The 15,459-nt window shown below is 38.3% G+C and overlaps 1 protein-coding gene across 9 annotated transcripts in view; it reads right to left on the reverse strand.

Annotated features, from left to right (window-relative positions):
- FRYL (FRY like transcription coactivator) overlaps window positions 1-15,459 on the reverse strand; it is a 267,816-nt gene that overhangs the window by 57,158 nt on the left and 195,199 nt on the right. For all 9 annotated transcript variants that reach the window (XR_011567188.1, XM_019962715.2, XM_019962717.2 and 6 more), the window contains 9 exons: window positions 14,565-14,656; window positions 12,324-12,496; window positions 10,767-10,927; window positions 10,108-10,218; window positions 8,906-9,060; window positions 8,499-8,598; window positions 5,892-6,060; window positions 1,546-1,805; window positions 1,030-1,170 (listed from right to left, as the gene is read on the reverse strand). Coding sequence is in view for 8 of the 9 variants with exons in the window: in XM_019962715.2 (XP_019818274.2) it covers window positions 1,030-1,170; window positions 1,546-1,805; window positions 5,892-6,060; window positions 8,499-8,598; window positions 8,906-9,060; window positions 10,108-10,218; window positions 10,767-10,927; window positions 12,324-12,496; window positions 14,565-14,656 (1,362 nt within the window). In the remaining variant the exon portion in view is untranslated. The remainder of the gene's footprint in view (window positions 1-1,029; window positions 1,171-1,545; window positions 1,806-5,891; window positions 6,061-8,498; window positions 8,599-8,905; window positions 9,061-10,107; window positions 10,219-10,766; window positions 10,928-12,323; window positions 12,497-14,564; window positions 14,657-15,459) is intronic.

Below are 15,459 nucleotides of genomic sequence, written 5' to 3' on the forward strand. Positions count from 1 at the left end.
AGCAGAGGGTTCAGCATGACCCAACGGCAGCGGGCTTGAAGGGGACTGTTAGGACGTGTGGTCAGACAGCTAATGTGGGATCATGTTTTGTACTACACACCCACCTTTCTCCAAGTGCTTCTCAATGCAGATTATTGTGACATGCCTTCAGAACAAAGCTTTCAGTAATCAGGTTAACCCAGGAGATGTTGGGTAAAGCAAGGCTACTCAATGGTTCATTTCAAGGAGGATCCAGAAGAACCTTTAGAGCAACACTCTGCAGAGCTAGTTTTCTGTGGAACATACTTTAAGGAGATGCTACCCTGTGTCTAACAGTTATATCTACATATACACACATGTCTGTGTGCATGTCAGTTTAACCTTTGTGCTTGATAGTTCCATAGTATTCTCTTGAGCAGATTTAAGTACTGTTCTTTCTTCAGAAGATAAAGACTGTGCATTATTCACTGTTTATCTCTTATCATGATTTTTCCTGCTTCCAGAAGCCTTTAGGGCATGATTCTATAGGTACTGAGCTCTCACTTCTCATCATGCTCTAATATCCCAGTGTCAGCTGCTGACAGGAAAAACTACTAACATCTCTCCACTTTCATATTAGTTTCTGTCCAATATCATCTCGAATCCTCTCAGACAGTGGTGGCTCCAAAGTTATCCACTCTCAGGACTCTGCAGTTTTCCTCCGTAGCCCTTACCATGACTGTACATCACTAACCTAGTGATTTATTCATTAAATAAATTAGGTGTAGGTTCAAAGAATAAAATCTGTAGCATCCATCAGATTATAATGCCCAGAACACAGAAGAGCACTTGACCTGTAGTAAAGCCAGGCAATATTTATTAAATGAATCAATGAATAGCAATGAATAGCAATGAATAGCAATGAATCCATGTGCTATTTCCTGATTGTCCTCCTCCTGGCCCCTGCTTTGCCTCTGCTGTTCTACGGCTGCCCAGATTCTGACATCACAAGACACTGGCTAAGTATACTTATACATATATACATGAAAGTGAATGAACTTGAACACATACGTAAGGCAAGAGGCTTGGTTCACTATTTACTCCACAAATGCTGATCAAAAAGTGCAATATTATTTTCAGGTTTTTCGGCCAGCCATCTGCGAGCGTGGTCCACACGTTCTCCACCTCCGACCAGGCCAGCTCATCACCATACTAGATACAGGAAATACAGCACACACTTCAGCAGCACTTCAGTAACAACCATCTATTCAATACCAAACTCATAACATCGTGAAATATTAGAAAATAATGCTTTGACAGACAGCTTTAATCTTCTTCACATTGTAGAGAAATAATCATTTCTTTCAACAAATCTAAATACAAATATCATTAATCACATATGATTTTAGCTCCATTCCCCAAAAGATATTTTATATCTGATGTGAAGCTTTTTTTTTTTTTAAAGAAAGGAACTTATTTATAACACATACTTGTTTGGATTATCTAATCTCATTGTCTATTTCTAACCTGTTTACTCCTCCTAACTCGGTAATTCTGTGCAGGAACCACAAATACAAAACCAGTTACCTTTGCTGTCATGTACATCAGATTATTCAGAACCATGGCAGTAGCTTGCGGGGATCCCCAGCCTTCTCCTCGTAACCAGCGCCTGCTAGTCACCATCAGTTCTCGGTCTTTTAAGGAATCGTCTTCATCTTCATCGTGTCGCCTTGCTGTGGGCAAGGGTTTCAAATCCACCAGCTCGATGTTGTTCATCCAGGGTAACAGGTAGTGCAGCATGACCTGTCTCCCAGCAGGGTGAGCTGTCTGAATTCTCTGGCTTATCTCTGTAGTTAAGGACAAGTCAAAGAGGGAACAACTGTGTAACTGTGCTTTCCTTTGATTTGTAATGAATTTAAATGTAACTTTTTAATTCTGAAAAAATAACAAGCCAGATTTTATTCACTACATTTAAGAATTATGAGCATTGTTTCTCCTTTTAATAAACCTGACCTTGATGACATCATAAAGAAAAGGAAACAGCTAACATACACCACAGACTTAACTTTTATATAAAATATCTCTGGTAGTTAAGAAAAATAAATGCACACTATTGGTGAGTCTGGTGTTAACTGCTATGAAAATAGTGTAATGGCTCCTCAAAAAAATTAAAAATAGAACTACCATATGAGTTAGAAATCCCACTGCTGACTATATATCCAAATGAACTGAAAGCAGGGTCCTGAAGGCCTAGTGCACAGTAGCACTATTTACACTGGCCAAGAAGTGGAACCAATCCAAATGTCCATTGCTAGACAAATGGACAAACAAAAATGTGTGTTTTGACACACACATACACATAATAGAAAATTCTGCAACTTTTACAAAGAATGGAAATCCTGTTACTTGCTACAACATCAAAGGATCACCTTTGAGGACATTATGCTAAGTGAAAATAGCTAATCATAAAACCACAAATACTGTAAGCTTCCACTTTTATAAGATCCAGTATAATCAAGTTCAGAGAAATAGAAATCACAATGGTAGTTAACAGGGCTGGGGGAAGTTCAGGAAAAGGGGAGTTTACTGTTTAGTAGGTATAAAGTTTCACTTCTCTAGGATGAAAAATTGCAGAGATCTGTTTCACAACAATATAAATACACAACACTACTGAACTATATAGTTAAAATGATTAATGTGGGAAATTTTACAATATGTGCTTCTTAACAAATAAACCTAAGATAAAGACAATCTTTATTCACAGATTAATTTAAAGTGACCCATGAAAAACCTCACATGTTTAGGTTCTATCTAGGGGAGACTCCTATGAAGTGCTTATTACTTTTACATTCATCTCATATAGTGCTCATGATAAACTTTGTGAGGTGGACAGTTCGAGTAACGTGTGCAAAGTCAGAAAATGATCAAGTGGCAGAGGATTCAAATACAAGGTTGATTCCAAAGCCTATGAGTTTTTATATACTGTTTACTCTCCATAAATCACTTTAAGTAAAAACCTTCTCTTTCCTCAAGCCCCCTTTTGCCTGGGTCTGGGTCTGAATTCCAGTTCTACCACATATACACAGATTGACCTAGGACCAACTATCAACCTTTGATCCTCACCTTATTATACTCTCAGAAGGTAACAAAAGTAGTTGTGTCACGGAGGTTTTTTTTTTTTTTTTTTATGTACAAAACCTCTTTGAGTCCTTTATTAACATTTGGGGATGTGCCATACGTATAATTAACAGCATCACACCAGCTACAGAAGTACAGATAACCAAGAATGTACTTCGGAACAAGGATCTCAGAGCAACTTACAGTGTTGCCTGCTCTGCACCTCCACAAAAACGCAACTCTGACACACGCAGGACAGACAATATAACAATTTCACTTTGAAATGGTTCTTTAGAAAATGACGAGAATTGGCAGTTCAAACCCTTTAGAGTGAAATGTGGCAGGTCTTTCAAGTGCCATGGCACTGCTTTAGAAGGCCAGCGTGGGCATCTGAAGGTCAGACAGAGTAAGAACCAACTAGGGCGAGGGGAAGAGGTTTGATTTTCAGTGTACAGAGAGAACAGATGGTCCAAGTGGATACTTTCAGTTCAGGCTCAGTTTGCACAAACTCAACACAGTGCCAACAATCTGCTCAGTCCAGTGCCTTGCACACATTTATGCTCAATTCCAACTTTTTAGAAGAACCCTTTCTTTTTTTAAAGTAATTAGTTTATTTTAATTGGAGAATAATTACAATATTGTGGTGTTTTTTGCCATATATTGACATGAATCATCACATGTGTCCCCCCATCCTGAACCCCCCTCCCACCTCCCTCCCCACCCCATCCCTCTGGGTTGTCCCAGAGCACTGGCTTTGAGTGCCCTGCTTCAAGCGTTGAACTTGCACTGGTCATCTATTTTACATACAGTAATATACATGTTTCAATGCTATTCTCTCAAATCATCCCACCCTCGCCTTCTCCCACAGAGTCCAAAAGTCTGTCCTTTACATCTGTGTCTCTTTTGCTGCCTTGCATACAGGATCATCGTTACCGTCTAAAAGAATCCCTTCTGTTAACAGGTCAATATTATTACCACAAGTATGAAATATGAGACCTGGATCTCTGAATGAAGAGATCCTGGCTGAGGGATTTTACGTGTGTATGGGAGCCAAGGCCATGCCAGCACCCACTGCCATCCTGACCAATTCCATGACCTCTGAGATACCAGGGACTCCTCTCTTCTGTGCTAAAGCCACCAGGAAAAGCCCAGGAGCCTCCGAGAAAAGCCTAGCAGCAAAATTAGTGGAGACAGCGGTTACTTATCTGCTTCCCAGGTGACGCTAGTGGTAAAGAACTCACCTGCCAAGGCAGGAGACTTAAGAGACTCAGTTTTTATCCCTGAGTCAGGGAAGATCCCCTGGAGAAGGACATGGCAACCCACTCCAGTATTCTTGCCTAGAAAATTTCATGGACAGAGGAGCCTGGTGGGCTCTGTAGGGCTGCAAAGAGTCAGACACAACTGAAGTGACTTAGCACGTATGTGGTTACTACTTTGCACTGATGACCATCCACGTCCATCCTGAAAGGGATGTCGGGACTGCGGAAGTTGGGAAGAAGGAAGAAGCGTGATTGCTGCTATTTACCGGTGCAAACCTAACACGTGTGCTGCTTTAAACACTGAATGTTAGGAGAATTTAAGTTGTTTTTTCCCCCAATCAGATCAATTAGGGGTGGGACTCAAACTATCTCCACTGCTAAAATAGGCACTGTGGAAAGATGGGCCAAGAAGGCGGAGGCCTCTGTGCCTTGAACCTGAATGAAAGGTTCAGAGCCCTGGTATCTCCTGCATAACAATTCTGGTGCATTTGCAGCACTAAGATTAGAACAGGATCTTACTGAAGATGAAGAAGAGAAAAACTAGCTAAGAGTCTTTTATATTATAACTAATAAAACTTTTCAGTTAAAGGATTTATAAGCACTATGGAGGCATCTGCAATAGTGTGTTCATCGACCAGAAAGGCTCAAGCTGGATGAGCTCCCTAATTACCTTAAATCTGAGTCCTGGGAAACCCATATATATACATATAGGACATCTTGCTTGACACACAGCCCATGCTTTAGAAACTCAAGGCAGGAATGTTTTTTGGACCCAAGGAAAGGAAACTGGACCAGGAAGCAAGGTGGGTCCCTAGCTGTAGTTCTGCTTAAGGCAGTGCAGTATGTTCTCCTATGATTAGAGGTCTTACTTACGGAAAGAAACCTGTACCCTTATCCCTGCCCATTTATATTATTAAAAATAGACCAATATACAAGATAAACTACACACTAGAAGATTCAGGAAGTTTTATGTCTACTAAAGGAATATTTTCAAATTGCCTGTGAAGCCTCTCCTACTGCTGCTAAGTCGCTTCAGTCATGTCGGACTCTGTGCGACCCCATAGACGGCAGCCCACCAGGCTCCCCCGTCCCTGGGATTCTCCAGGCAAGAACACTGAGGTGGGTTGCCATTTCCTTCTCCAATACATGAAAGTGAAAAGTCAAAGTGAAGTCGCTCAGTTGTGTCCGACTCTTAGCGACCCCATGGACTGCAGCCTACCAGGCTCCTCCATCCATGGGATTTTACAGGCAAGAGTACTAGAGTGGGGTGCCATTGCCTTCTCCAGAAGCCCCCTCCTACTTTGTTTTATTTTGGCTAGTGTGAGGTGGAGAAGAGAGGTCAAGGTTAGAATCCCTTTAGAGATCTTTAATAAGCAATCTCCGTATCATGGTAGATCAGTATTAAAGAGTTCATATTAAAGGAAAAAAACCTCTCCTATATAAAGACAGGTTTTGTTTTAATTCAACCTCAAATTTCATAGATTTACATTTCCTAAAAGTAGTTTTTTCAAAATGGTTGCTGAAAAAAAAAACTACTAGCCAGTTGAACAATCATACCTGAGAATATGGCGAGAGTTAGCTCGGGATACGCCCTTGCTAACTCTTCGGACAGCTGATAGTAAGACACGGAATACAGATGCGGCAGAGGGGCCAGCTGGCTGAGGACGCCGTCCGTTCTCTGGACCTCCAGCTTGTGAGCATAGCGAAACATCTTCGGTTCCAGGATCTACAGGAATGTAACCCATCCATGTAAGCTTTTGTGGGTCCTCTAAATTTCAGCTATAATTAAAAACATAAAATGTTCTCCCAAGAAACATTATAGTTTAAAAGCTATAGAGTTGTATACATTGTAAAGTTTCTTGGATGCTAATCTCTAATTCCCAGAAATGTTTGCAAAAGGTCTCTAATTCTTGTTCTTTGTAATTCCAAATGAATACTAGAACAGAGGGTTATAAGGATCAATTTATCTTTCTTTCTAGCACTTAGGGAAAAAAAAAAGTACCAGTCCTGTTGGGGGCCGGCGTGAGGCACTCCGCCCATGGCAAAGGTCATGAGGAAGGAGGCTTGACATACGCAAAGGCAGAAGTCCCCCTGGAAATTCTCGAGCATCTACCCCCATAACCAAAGTCTGCCTACTTTACTACTTTGTGCTCTCCCCTACACCTCTGACTTTACGGGGGGCTGTCCCCCACCACTTCTTTCGGAGAAGGAGTTAACTTAGAGCTCCAGTTAATAATAATTCCTGGGCGTGATAGGAGTGTTTCAACCTACAAACTCCTCTGAAGGTTCTCTAGCCTGCCTGACAGGCTTGTCCGGCCACATGTGATTGCTCACAGCCTCCCAACCGTGAGAGGCACGAGATGCTTTAAACCTTCTAAAAACAGGTTCCTTAGAAAAGTTAGAAAACCATTAGTATAAGTATAGTGGGCTGATTAGAAATTGTATTGGTGAAGGGTTTTTCATTTGTTGAGCCAATGTTTGTTGCTAAGACTCCACATCCCCTGCCCTTACACACATTAATGAATATATAGAAGAAATAAGTATTAACCTTTGATATAAATCACATTAGACCTTAGGCCAAGTAAATTCTTTCCTTAACTAAAACCCACTACAACCTCACCCTATAGGAATGTAACTTTATTTGGGTGGCATCTGTTTTAAGAATAATCACCCTTGGAGAAAAAAGTATTCTGGTTGACTGACCGCTGTCACAAGGAGAGGGTCATAAATTGTCAGCAGGCCCCCCTGGCCAGAAGATGATGTAACACCCCTAAGACCTCTGTATACATTTGTGTGAAGCACCTGACTTTAATAAAAGTCAGGACTGCTGTCCCCGCATGACTTTTGTATAACATCTCAGTGTATAAAAACAGACTCTGGAAAATAAAGAATTGGGATCAGTTCCTCGAAATACTGGTCTCCCCATGTCTCTCTCTCTCTCAAACTCTGGCTGAGTCTCCATTTGGAGTGCGGAACCTGCCATGCTTACTAATTATGCCTGGGCTTCTAAGATCCGACCGGGCAGGCCTCAGTGTCTCCTCTCCTTCGGGAGAACGGAAGGACGCCTGCGGCCTACGTAAGTGGTGCAAGCTTCTTGTCTTAAAGTTTTATTGGTCTCCCACGTAAACCAAGCTACTCAGCCTCTTTTCTCCACTGAATTTTCCTACTGAGCTATCCTCATTCTATTACTCTTTATATCTTTGATGAATATTTAAATAGTCGCCGACGCCATCTACCCTTCAAATACCCTGGATCAGCCGGGGCTGGACCCCGGCACAGTCCCATCTTGATAAGCTCTGTAATTCTTTACAAGACTTTAACATTCCTTGTGTTGAATGCCAGTAACATAGTTTGAAAATAACTTCTGCAACTTAACATACAATTATTTGAAGAAGATTTATCACTTTTCCAATTCAAAATTATGACTATATAAAAATATGCATATGTGAAAAAAAATCTTCAAACCTATTTTGCTTAATCATGGATTAAATATAAAATACAAGCAAAAAATTCTTTTGATATTATACTATACAAAGAGCTACATCCCTCAACCTTCTTCTTAACTAATAAAGACACTAGGGTATAATTCTTAAGATGATCCCTCAGAACCACTTCAAACCCTTTGGGAAAATGTGCATCTCCTTGAATCCCATTCTTAACCTTTGGTTAAGAATGAAGAACCACATCCTACCATCAATGGATATAACCACATATCCAAGTGAAATGTCTAAGTTATTCATCTCAGTCTAATAAAGAAAACTCACAAAAGGTTATCATAAAAGAGCTAATTACTTTTCACTTGATTCTCCAAAACAAACTGACTCACATTATTCTCATTTGCTCAACAGAAACAGGTGAAGGCACACAGAGGCTCTAACCACTCAACTTTTCCAAGTACTCAGACACACAGAGGCACACACACAGGTGACTGTGGGGGTTATCACACACAATCCTCTACAATACACTCAAAACTTTGCATTATTTGTAGACTTAAATGACCCATATTATCTTAGTCTTCTGTTTCTAATGATAATTAGGAATCATACCATACATCACTATTAAAAATAAAGATGAACATTAGCATACTTTCAAGGCAAGAACAGATTGCTGTGCTTCGTTAAGTCCCGAGTAAAAATATATTTTAATTAACGTTTGTTTACAAACCTGTAAAAGTTGCATAGCAACTTCATAGATACTTCGAGAAGAATCAGCGGCTTTAAACAGTATTAGATTGAGGAGCATCACTGTGTCACACTGATAATCCCTAGGGACAAATTTCCCATGTTAGATAAACAATGTTTAGAGGCTTTCACACCAGTTAATAAACATGATATGATATAAAGGGAAGGATGCAGGCATGCAGAGGCTAAGCCTATGAGGTGACTGTTTTTTTTTTTTTTTAAAGGCAATAGGTAACAACAGGTGCATGGTAATCATTATCACCATTTGGTTAGATTTTGTTCGAGTTTAAGGTAAGAAAATATTGGTTTATTAATATCGCTGAGCTCAAAAAGACACATTCTGTTTTTTAAGAGATGCTAAATAATGAAAGATAGCAAAAGCTAGAGTACCTGTTCTGGAAAACATTGGCTATGGCTTTGAAACAACCGGCTGCCACTCTCTTGGAACCAGTGTAACAGCGATCCACCGCCCAATACATCAGGTTGCTCTGATCCGGGTTCAGCTCCAGCAGTAATGTAACTGCCTCACAGCCCAACTGATGAACCTAAGTAAAGGCCACAGAATTGCCCAGGACAGAGAAAGGGATGTATTATTTATCTACTCCTCTTAATTTCAATTAAAATAATACAGTGCATATATTTATTGTATTTCATCACAAAACTCAAGTCTCCTTTAGTTCAACTCTTTCTGATTTTATTCAACCAGCAGAAAAACCAGCACAGAGAAATTAAACGTGGTCTCCTGCTTTTTATATAAGACTCTTAGTCGTACAATTCAATTTTCCAGCAGAGCCATGGAGGTGGCTGATGAATAGGAACAGTGATTAAGTGCTTTTAGGAAAATGAGTGATTAACCTCCCCAGCTATTTTTGTCAAAATTTATTGTTGTTTTTGATAGCCCAATACAAAATACATTTCTTCCAGGGGGAAGAAATGTAAGTCTTATTTTAAATTGTGAAGTCTGTGTTTGTATGGTATAAGTAATAAGGGGGGAAAAGTGATTAACTGGAGAGTCACCAAAGAAGTTAAACAGAGCAAATAGCATATTTCTTACATGGAGCTTAAAGTATTCCACAATTATATTCTTTTACTGATTTAAAACCGTTTGTGAGATAAATACACACTACTATATTAATCCTCTAAGAGGGAAATTAAAATTATTTAAATGAGAACTAAATAAGAATTAGAAATCTCTTAGTTTATGGTATGCTATTTGGTTTTACCTAATATGTTTTGGACCCATAATTCTAACCTATCTTATTTCAAAAAGACATATTCAGTGAGCCATACAATAACTCTAAATGATGCAATGTGTGTGTGTGTGCGCTCAGTCATATCCAACTCTCTAAGACCACATGAACAGTAGGCGCCCAGGCTCCTCTGTTTATGAAATTTCCTAGGCAAGAATACTGGAGTGGGTTGCCATCTCCTACTCCAAGGGGTCTTCCCAACCCAGAGATGGAACCTGCATCTCTTGCATCTTCTGCACTGACAGGCAGATAATTTACCCCTAGTGCCACCTGGGAAGCCCCCCAAATAGTGCAACGCAGTGGTAATTTACTACAGAATTTTAAGGGAACTGTCATAATTACCTTTTTGTCCAGAGAGTCCAAAATGTTATCCAACCATTTGTACAAATAGCCATCTGATGAAAGTCCTACATTATCTGCAACAGGGCCACAACAGAGTACAGCAGACATAGCCTTCAAACAATAATATTAGAATTACATTTAAAACATTTCAGAGGTTACATGTTGATTGCTTAATGAGAAGAGGCAGGATATTTTACTCATGCTTATGTAGCCACAATATCTTTGATTTTTTTGTTTATAAAGAAAAGCATAATAGTAACTTTTGAAATGAAGAGATTTACCATGAGCAGTACATAAATATCATGATACTACATTAGACATGCAGTTTGAACAGTACTGGAGGTGAAGGGGAAAAAAAGATCAAGAGAAAGTACTTAAGTAAGAAAAAAAATAAGTATTTTTTTGAGGCAGTCCTCAATTCTTTAAGAATATGGCTTCCAGTTTTCATAGATTCTGGAATATTTCTACATTATATTTTATGCATTTAAATAAACTTCCTGTATAAGTGTTTGAATACAGCAGGCAAATATATATTCTAGTACTCTTAGGTACTCTGAAGAAATCCTGATCCTTTTTATAACACCAGGCACTGAGAGAGAAAAAAATTTTAACTCCACTCTTAACCTAAGAAAAAAGAAGTCAGATTTTTAGGTAAATACCTTCAGTGCACAGTACTGATGTCTGTTAATTTGCATATTTCTATCACTGTATCTGTCCAAGGGTGTAAACATGATGCTAAAAGGACCTGCCCAGTGACTGAACAGCATAAACAGACTGTGACGAAGGCTCTGTTGAGGAAAAATGCTTCTTCTCTGGTGCACTGTAAATAAAAAATAGGCGGAAAAAATTATTTCCATTTCTTCTTCCCTTAATATGCACGTCAATTTATTTGTTATTGGATGGTGGTGATGTTAGTCACTCAGTCGTGTCTGACTCTTTGCAACCCCATGGACTGTAGCCCACCAGGCTCCTCTGTCCATGGGATTCTCCAGGCAAGAATACTGGAGTGGGTTGTCGTTCCCTTCTCCAGGGGATCTTCCTGATCCAGGGATTGAACTCAGGTCTCCCGCATTGCAGGCAAATTCTTTGCCGTCTGAGCCACCAGGATTGTTACTGGATACATAATATTATATAAAAAGAAAGCAAAAGTTTTCATTTTAACCTACTCCCAACCTCCACAGTAACAGAAATTATTTACATATATGCATATCACAGGAACAGAGCTGCAGTGTACATTATCATGTTAAGTGAGATGCAGTGTTATGTGAAATACAGCATCTTGCCAAGTAGAAGTGCATGGCAGTCACAATGCTACTGAAGGCTGACAGAGCTGAGCATCAGGACCCTGCTTCTCCCTGGGTTGTTGCTGGCTACGTGTTAACCTTGGCCAAAACATTAACACAACATACTTCTGGATCATGATTAACCAGTAAGAAAGGGCTTTGGACTATATATACTGTTTTCAGCTATACAACAATCATTACATGGAATCTTGATATATTGATCAAGACAACAAGGGAGCTGATCTACTTGCAGTAAAGTGTGAGGTCTGGAGTTAAAACCCACTCTGCTGCCTTTTGCTGCTGGTTTAGGTGATCTCCCTTTAGGTGATAACCCTTCCCTGGTGGCTCAGAGGATAAAGCGTCTGCCTGTAATGCGGGAGACCCGGGTTTGATCCCTGGGTTGATCCCTGGGTTGGGAAGATCCCCTTGAGAAGGAAATGGCAACCCACTCCAGTATTCTTTGCCTGGAGAATCACATGGACAGAGGAGCCTGGTGGGCTACAGTCCACAGGGTCGCAAAGAGTTGGACACAACTGAAGACTTCACTTTCACTTTCTTTCTTTCTTAGGTGATCTCCAAGGAATCTTTCCACTTAAAAAAAAAAAATCTATTCTACAAGCTCTCTGCAGCAATCCTTGTTGAAGAAACTCAACAGTATCATAATGAACCAAAGTAGAAGTTGTAGACAAGTGTTGAGTAATGGATTAAATCATATCTTTACATTAGTGAGCTTCAGATCAGACAATGTAGAGGAAACCATGCTCTTTTCCTCTACAGAGCATCATTTACCTCTCAAGTTCCAAAAGTTACCCTGACATATTTTTCAAATGTTTACAAGTTGCTTGTCAACTTAGATCACCATTCCTCAGGGGGAGAAAAATTATGATAGTCTCTTAATATTCATTTATGGGTTTGAGGAACTAAAAGTCATACCTGGAACATTCTGAATGATATTCGCCACTAAGGCACTAAAATGGCATCGTATATCCTTCAGTGTGTCAGAATCTTTTTCATTTTCTGCTTCCAGGAGTTGTCTAGTTAAATCTACGTATTCCAATAAAGTGTTGTTGAGGAAATGTGTTTCAGTATCAAGGCCACCACTTGCACTGAAAATGTGGAAGAAAATTCATGTTAAGGAAAACATGATTTTAAATTATAATTTAAGTCAACATTATTCTCTCCATCAAAATATATGGCTTTTCAAAATAAAATTATAAGGAGACACAACGGGAACAGGAAGGATCAGTTTAGAAGGTAGAAAGAAGAAAGACTAATTGTGTACATTTACACAGTTGTCCTACATAAACATATTATGCCTTTAGCATAATCAATCAAATACCCATCAGGTACCTATTCTCAGCAAAAATTACTGCTATTACTGGGGATACAAAAATTTAAGATAATTCAAGTAAGACTGTTGGTTTTTTAATCTTCTATTTTAGACCTTGGAAGTTTCTTCAAGAATCTCTACAGGAAGATTCTCTTTGAGGCCAGGGTTCTGGGCCTAGAGTCCACTGACTGCAAGGAGGTCACTGGTGAAAGAGTCCCAAATCCTGGATTCCAGTCTTGTTCCATCAGTTATTAAGTATGTGACCAGTAGGTACTTGAGAGTGTTTTACCAATAGTAATTTAGTTAACTTTTCCTTGTTATATTTATTTGAAAATACCTCTAAAGTTTATGATTCCAAAAGTAAAAATGCTCTTTCAATAGCTGCAAATAGTTTTTTTTATAAACATCCTAAAGCCATGAAAATAAGAGTAAGGAACCACAGTGATTGTACAGCATATTAAAAATATCGGTCTATGACTATAAAAATATGTTGAATGTATTCATGATGAAACTCTCCTTTATTCCTTAAGTGAGTGTTTTTAAACTCTGGGTCAACACTTCACAGTGGCTGGGAAACTAACATGGTAGATTGTAAGCTGACTCAGAATAACTGAGTACCTACTATGCACCGGGCACAGAGGATCAACTGATTGAACAAACTGAAGAGCCCTGCCTCCTGGCCATTTCAGAATTCATCTTTTTTTCCTTAAGCGAGGAAAAAAAAAATGTCCATAATAGTGTTCACTTTATCTTGATTTCTCTTGGGGCAAAAAAAAAAAAGACAAATCCAAAAATAAAACATGCAACTGCATTATTAACATTACAATAAAAGCAATAAAAAAAGAAAAAATATTTAGATGTATTTTAGGTTAATTTTTTGCATCAGGTTCAGCAAGTGTCAAATTCATTTTGGCTAACTTCCATTGTTTTATTTTTGTGAAGCAACAAAGGAAAAAAAAAAAGAATGATGCTTCTTTTTTCTTTCATTTGCTTTTCATTTACTATAATAGTAAATCAATGGTTTAGATTCTCTTTGATTAAAGCTATATTTTGAAAGCACTTGTGAAAAACATTCGATATCAAAGGTGTTAGGTGCACTCAGAAATAAATGATCAGGATAAATGGTAAAGTAACAATAAACACTATACTTGCTTATTAATATTTTTTTCCTCAGGATCTTTTCTGGAAATGGTCAGAGTCATTTTTTCCCTCCTTCAATGGTCAGGCAACACCATTATGTTTCTAGGGAAACAGTTATTTCCCTACATAAAGCTGATGGAATTTTCCTCAAGGCCCTGGCCTTAGGGTCAACAATAATTTTAGGTTTTATGTTTTTTATTTGTAAAGGATGGAAATAGAAATTATGTTTTTGGATTTCATAATTGCTCTAAGCACAATAGATTAACAGTTGATTGAAGTAAATTTGCAGTTTTTTAGCCTACATGAAAGGCTAAACTTTCATGTAGCCTTTAAATAACATGATTTTTACAACTCTAGAAAAAACAGATCTTGAATATGGTAAGACATAGTTAAAACAGACACCCATCCCTGGAAAAAAAAAGCTTGCTGTTTACTGCCTAGATTACTAGATCTCAAGAAATATTAAAATCACAAGGACATTCCACTCAACCTTTGCCTGAAGCAATCTGTACAAGTGGTAGTTCTTCAATATATTTTTTAGCCATGGGCTAATGTATTAGATACATCTTTAGTAAATAATATTTATAGTGGTGCAGATTTTTTGTTGTTATAAAGGTACTTTTCGGTTTTTATATATTTTCTGAGGAAAAAAAATATGCTCTCTAATAAATTACAAGTTTTAAAAATCAAAATCCAATACCTACCTGTGACTAATGACACCAGCATCTGCCAGCAGTTCAAATATTCGTACCAGTTGTACTCGTAAAATATCTCGACGCCTGCGCCGTTTCATATTCTATTCCAAAGATAACAAAGATACTAATTAAAAGTCCTTTAAGTAAGTTGACAGAAAATTTGCTGGTGTAACTTAGAAGGAATACTGGGAATGCCTTACGAGTTTGGAGGCTTGTTAGTTTGCTTCTGAAAGGTAGATGTCAGACAGTCTAGGGGCTATTACATCAAAAAGGTATGTGTAGATTAATTTGAAATTAACAAGACAAATAAAATCAAATGACATTTTATATAGTAATAAACTTATGAAGGGAGAAATAGAGTTAAGTCCATAATTACTTTATGGTTACCTTTAGGTCAGATTTGCTAATCTGACAACTTTAGAGGAACTGAAACAGTAAACTATTCCCTTTGGATGATAAAGAATCCCTAAGATGCTCCCAATAATATGACAGAAAAAAAAAAAATAATATGACAGAAGGAGAGGGAAAACATTACAAAGGGGACTAAAGAAACCCCACAGATTTCACTCATACCATGATTTTTCACTTATCAGTTAATTCTGACACACAAAAATACAAGCAAAAAGAAATCCCTTTGATCATTATGGTGTGAATAAATATGTTTGTCCTACTAAGGCCAAAGTATTAATGCCTAGAATAATAGTCGTAACATCTCAACTTGATTCTGCTTCTAACAGGAACCAATATAATGGTAAGATATAATAAATCTCCTGTATCACTTTCTTCTTGAGCTCATCATTTCATTCATGATGTAATAGAGACTAATAAGAATTAGTCTTTCACTTTCTTGTCTACAACCCAGTTTTCTGCCTTCTAAAACAGGCCAGTTGTGGATAACCAGTTC

The sequence above is a fragment of the Bos indicus genome, chromosome 6, assembly GCF_029378745.1.
Source record: "Bos indicus isolate NIAB-ARS_2022 breed Sahiwal x Tharparkar chromosome 6, NIAB-ARS_B.indTharparkar_mat_pri_1.0, whole genome shotgun sequence".
NCBI classification, from domain to species: domain Eukaryota; kingdom Metazoa; phylum Chordata; class Mammalia; order Artiodactyla; family Bovidae; genus Bos; species Bos indicus.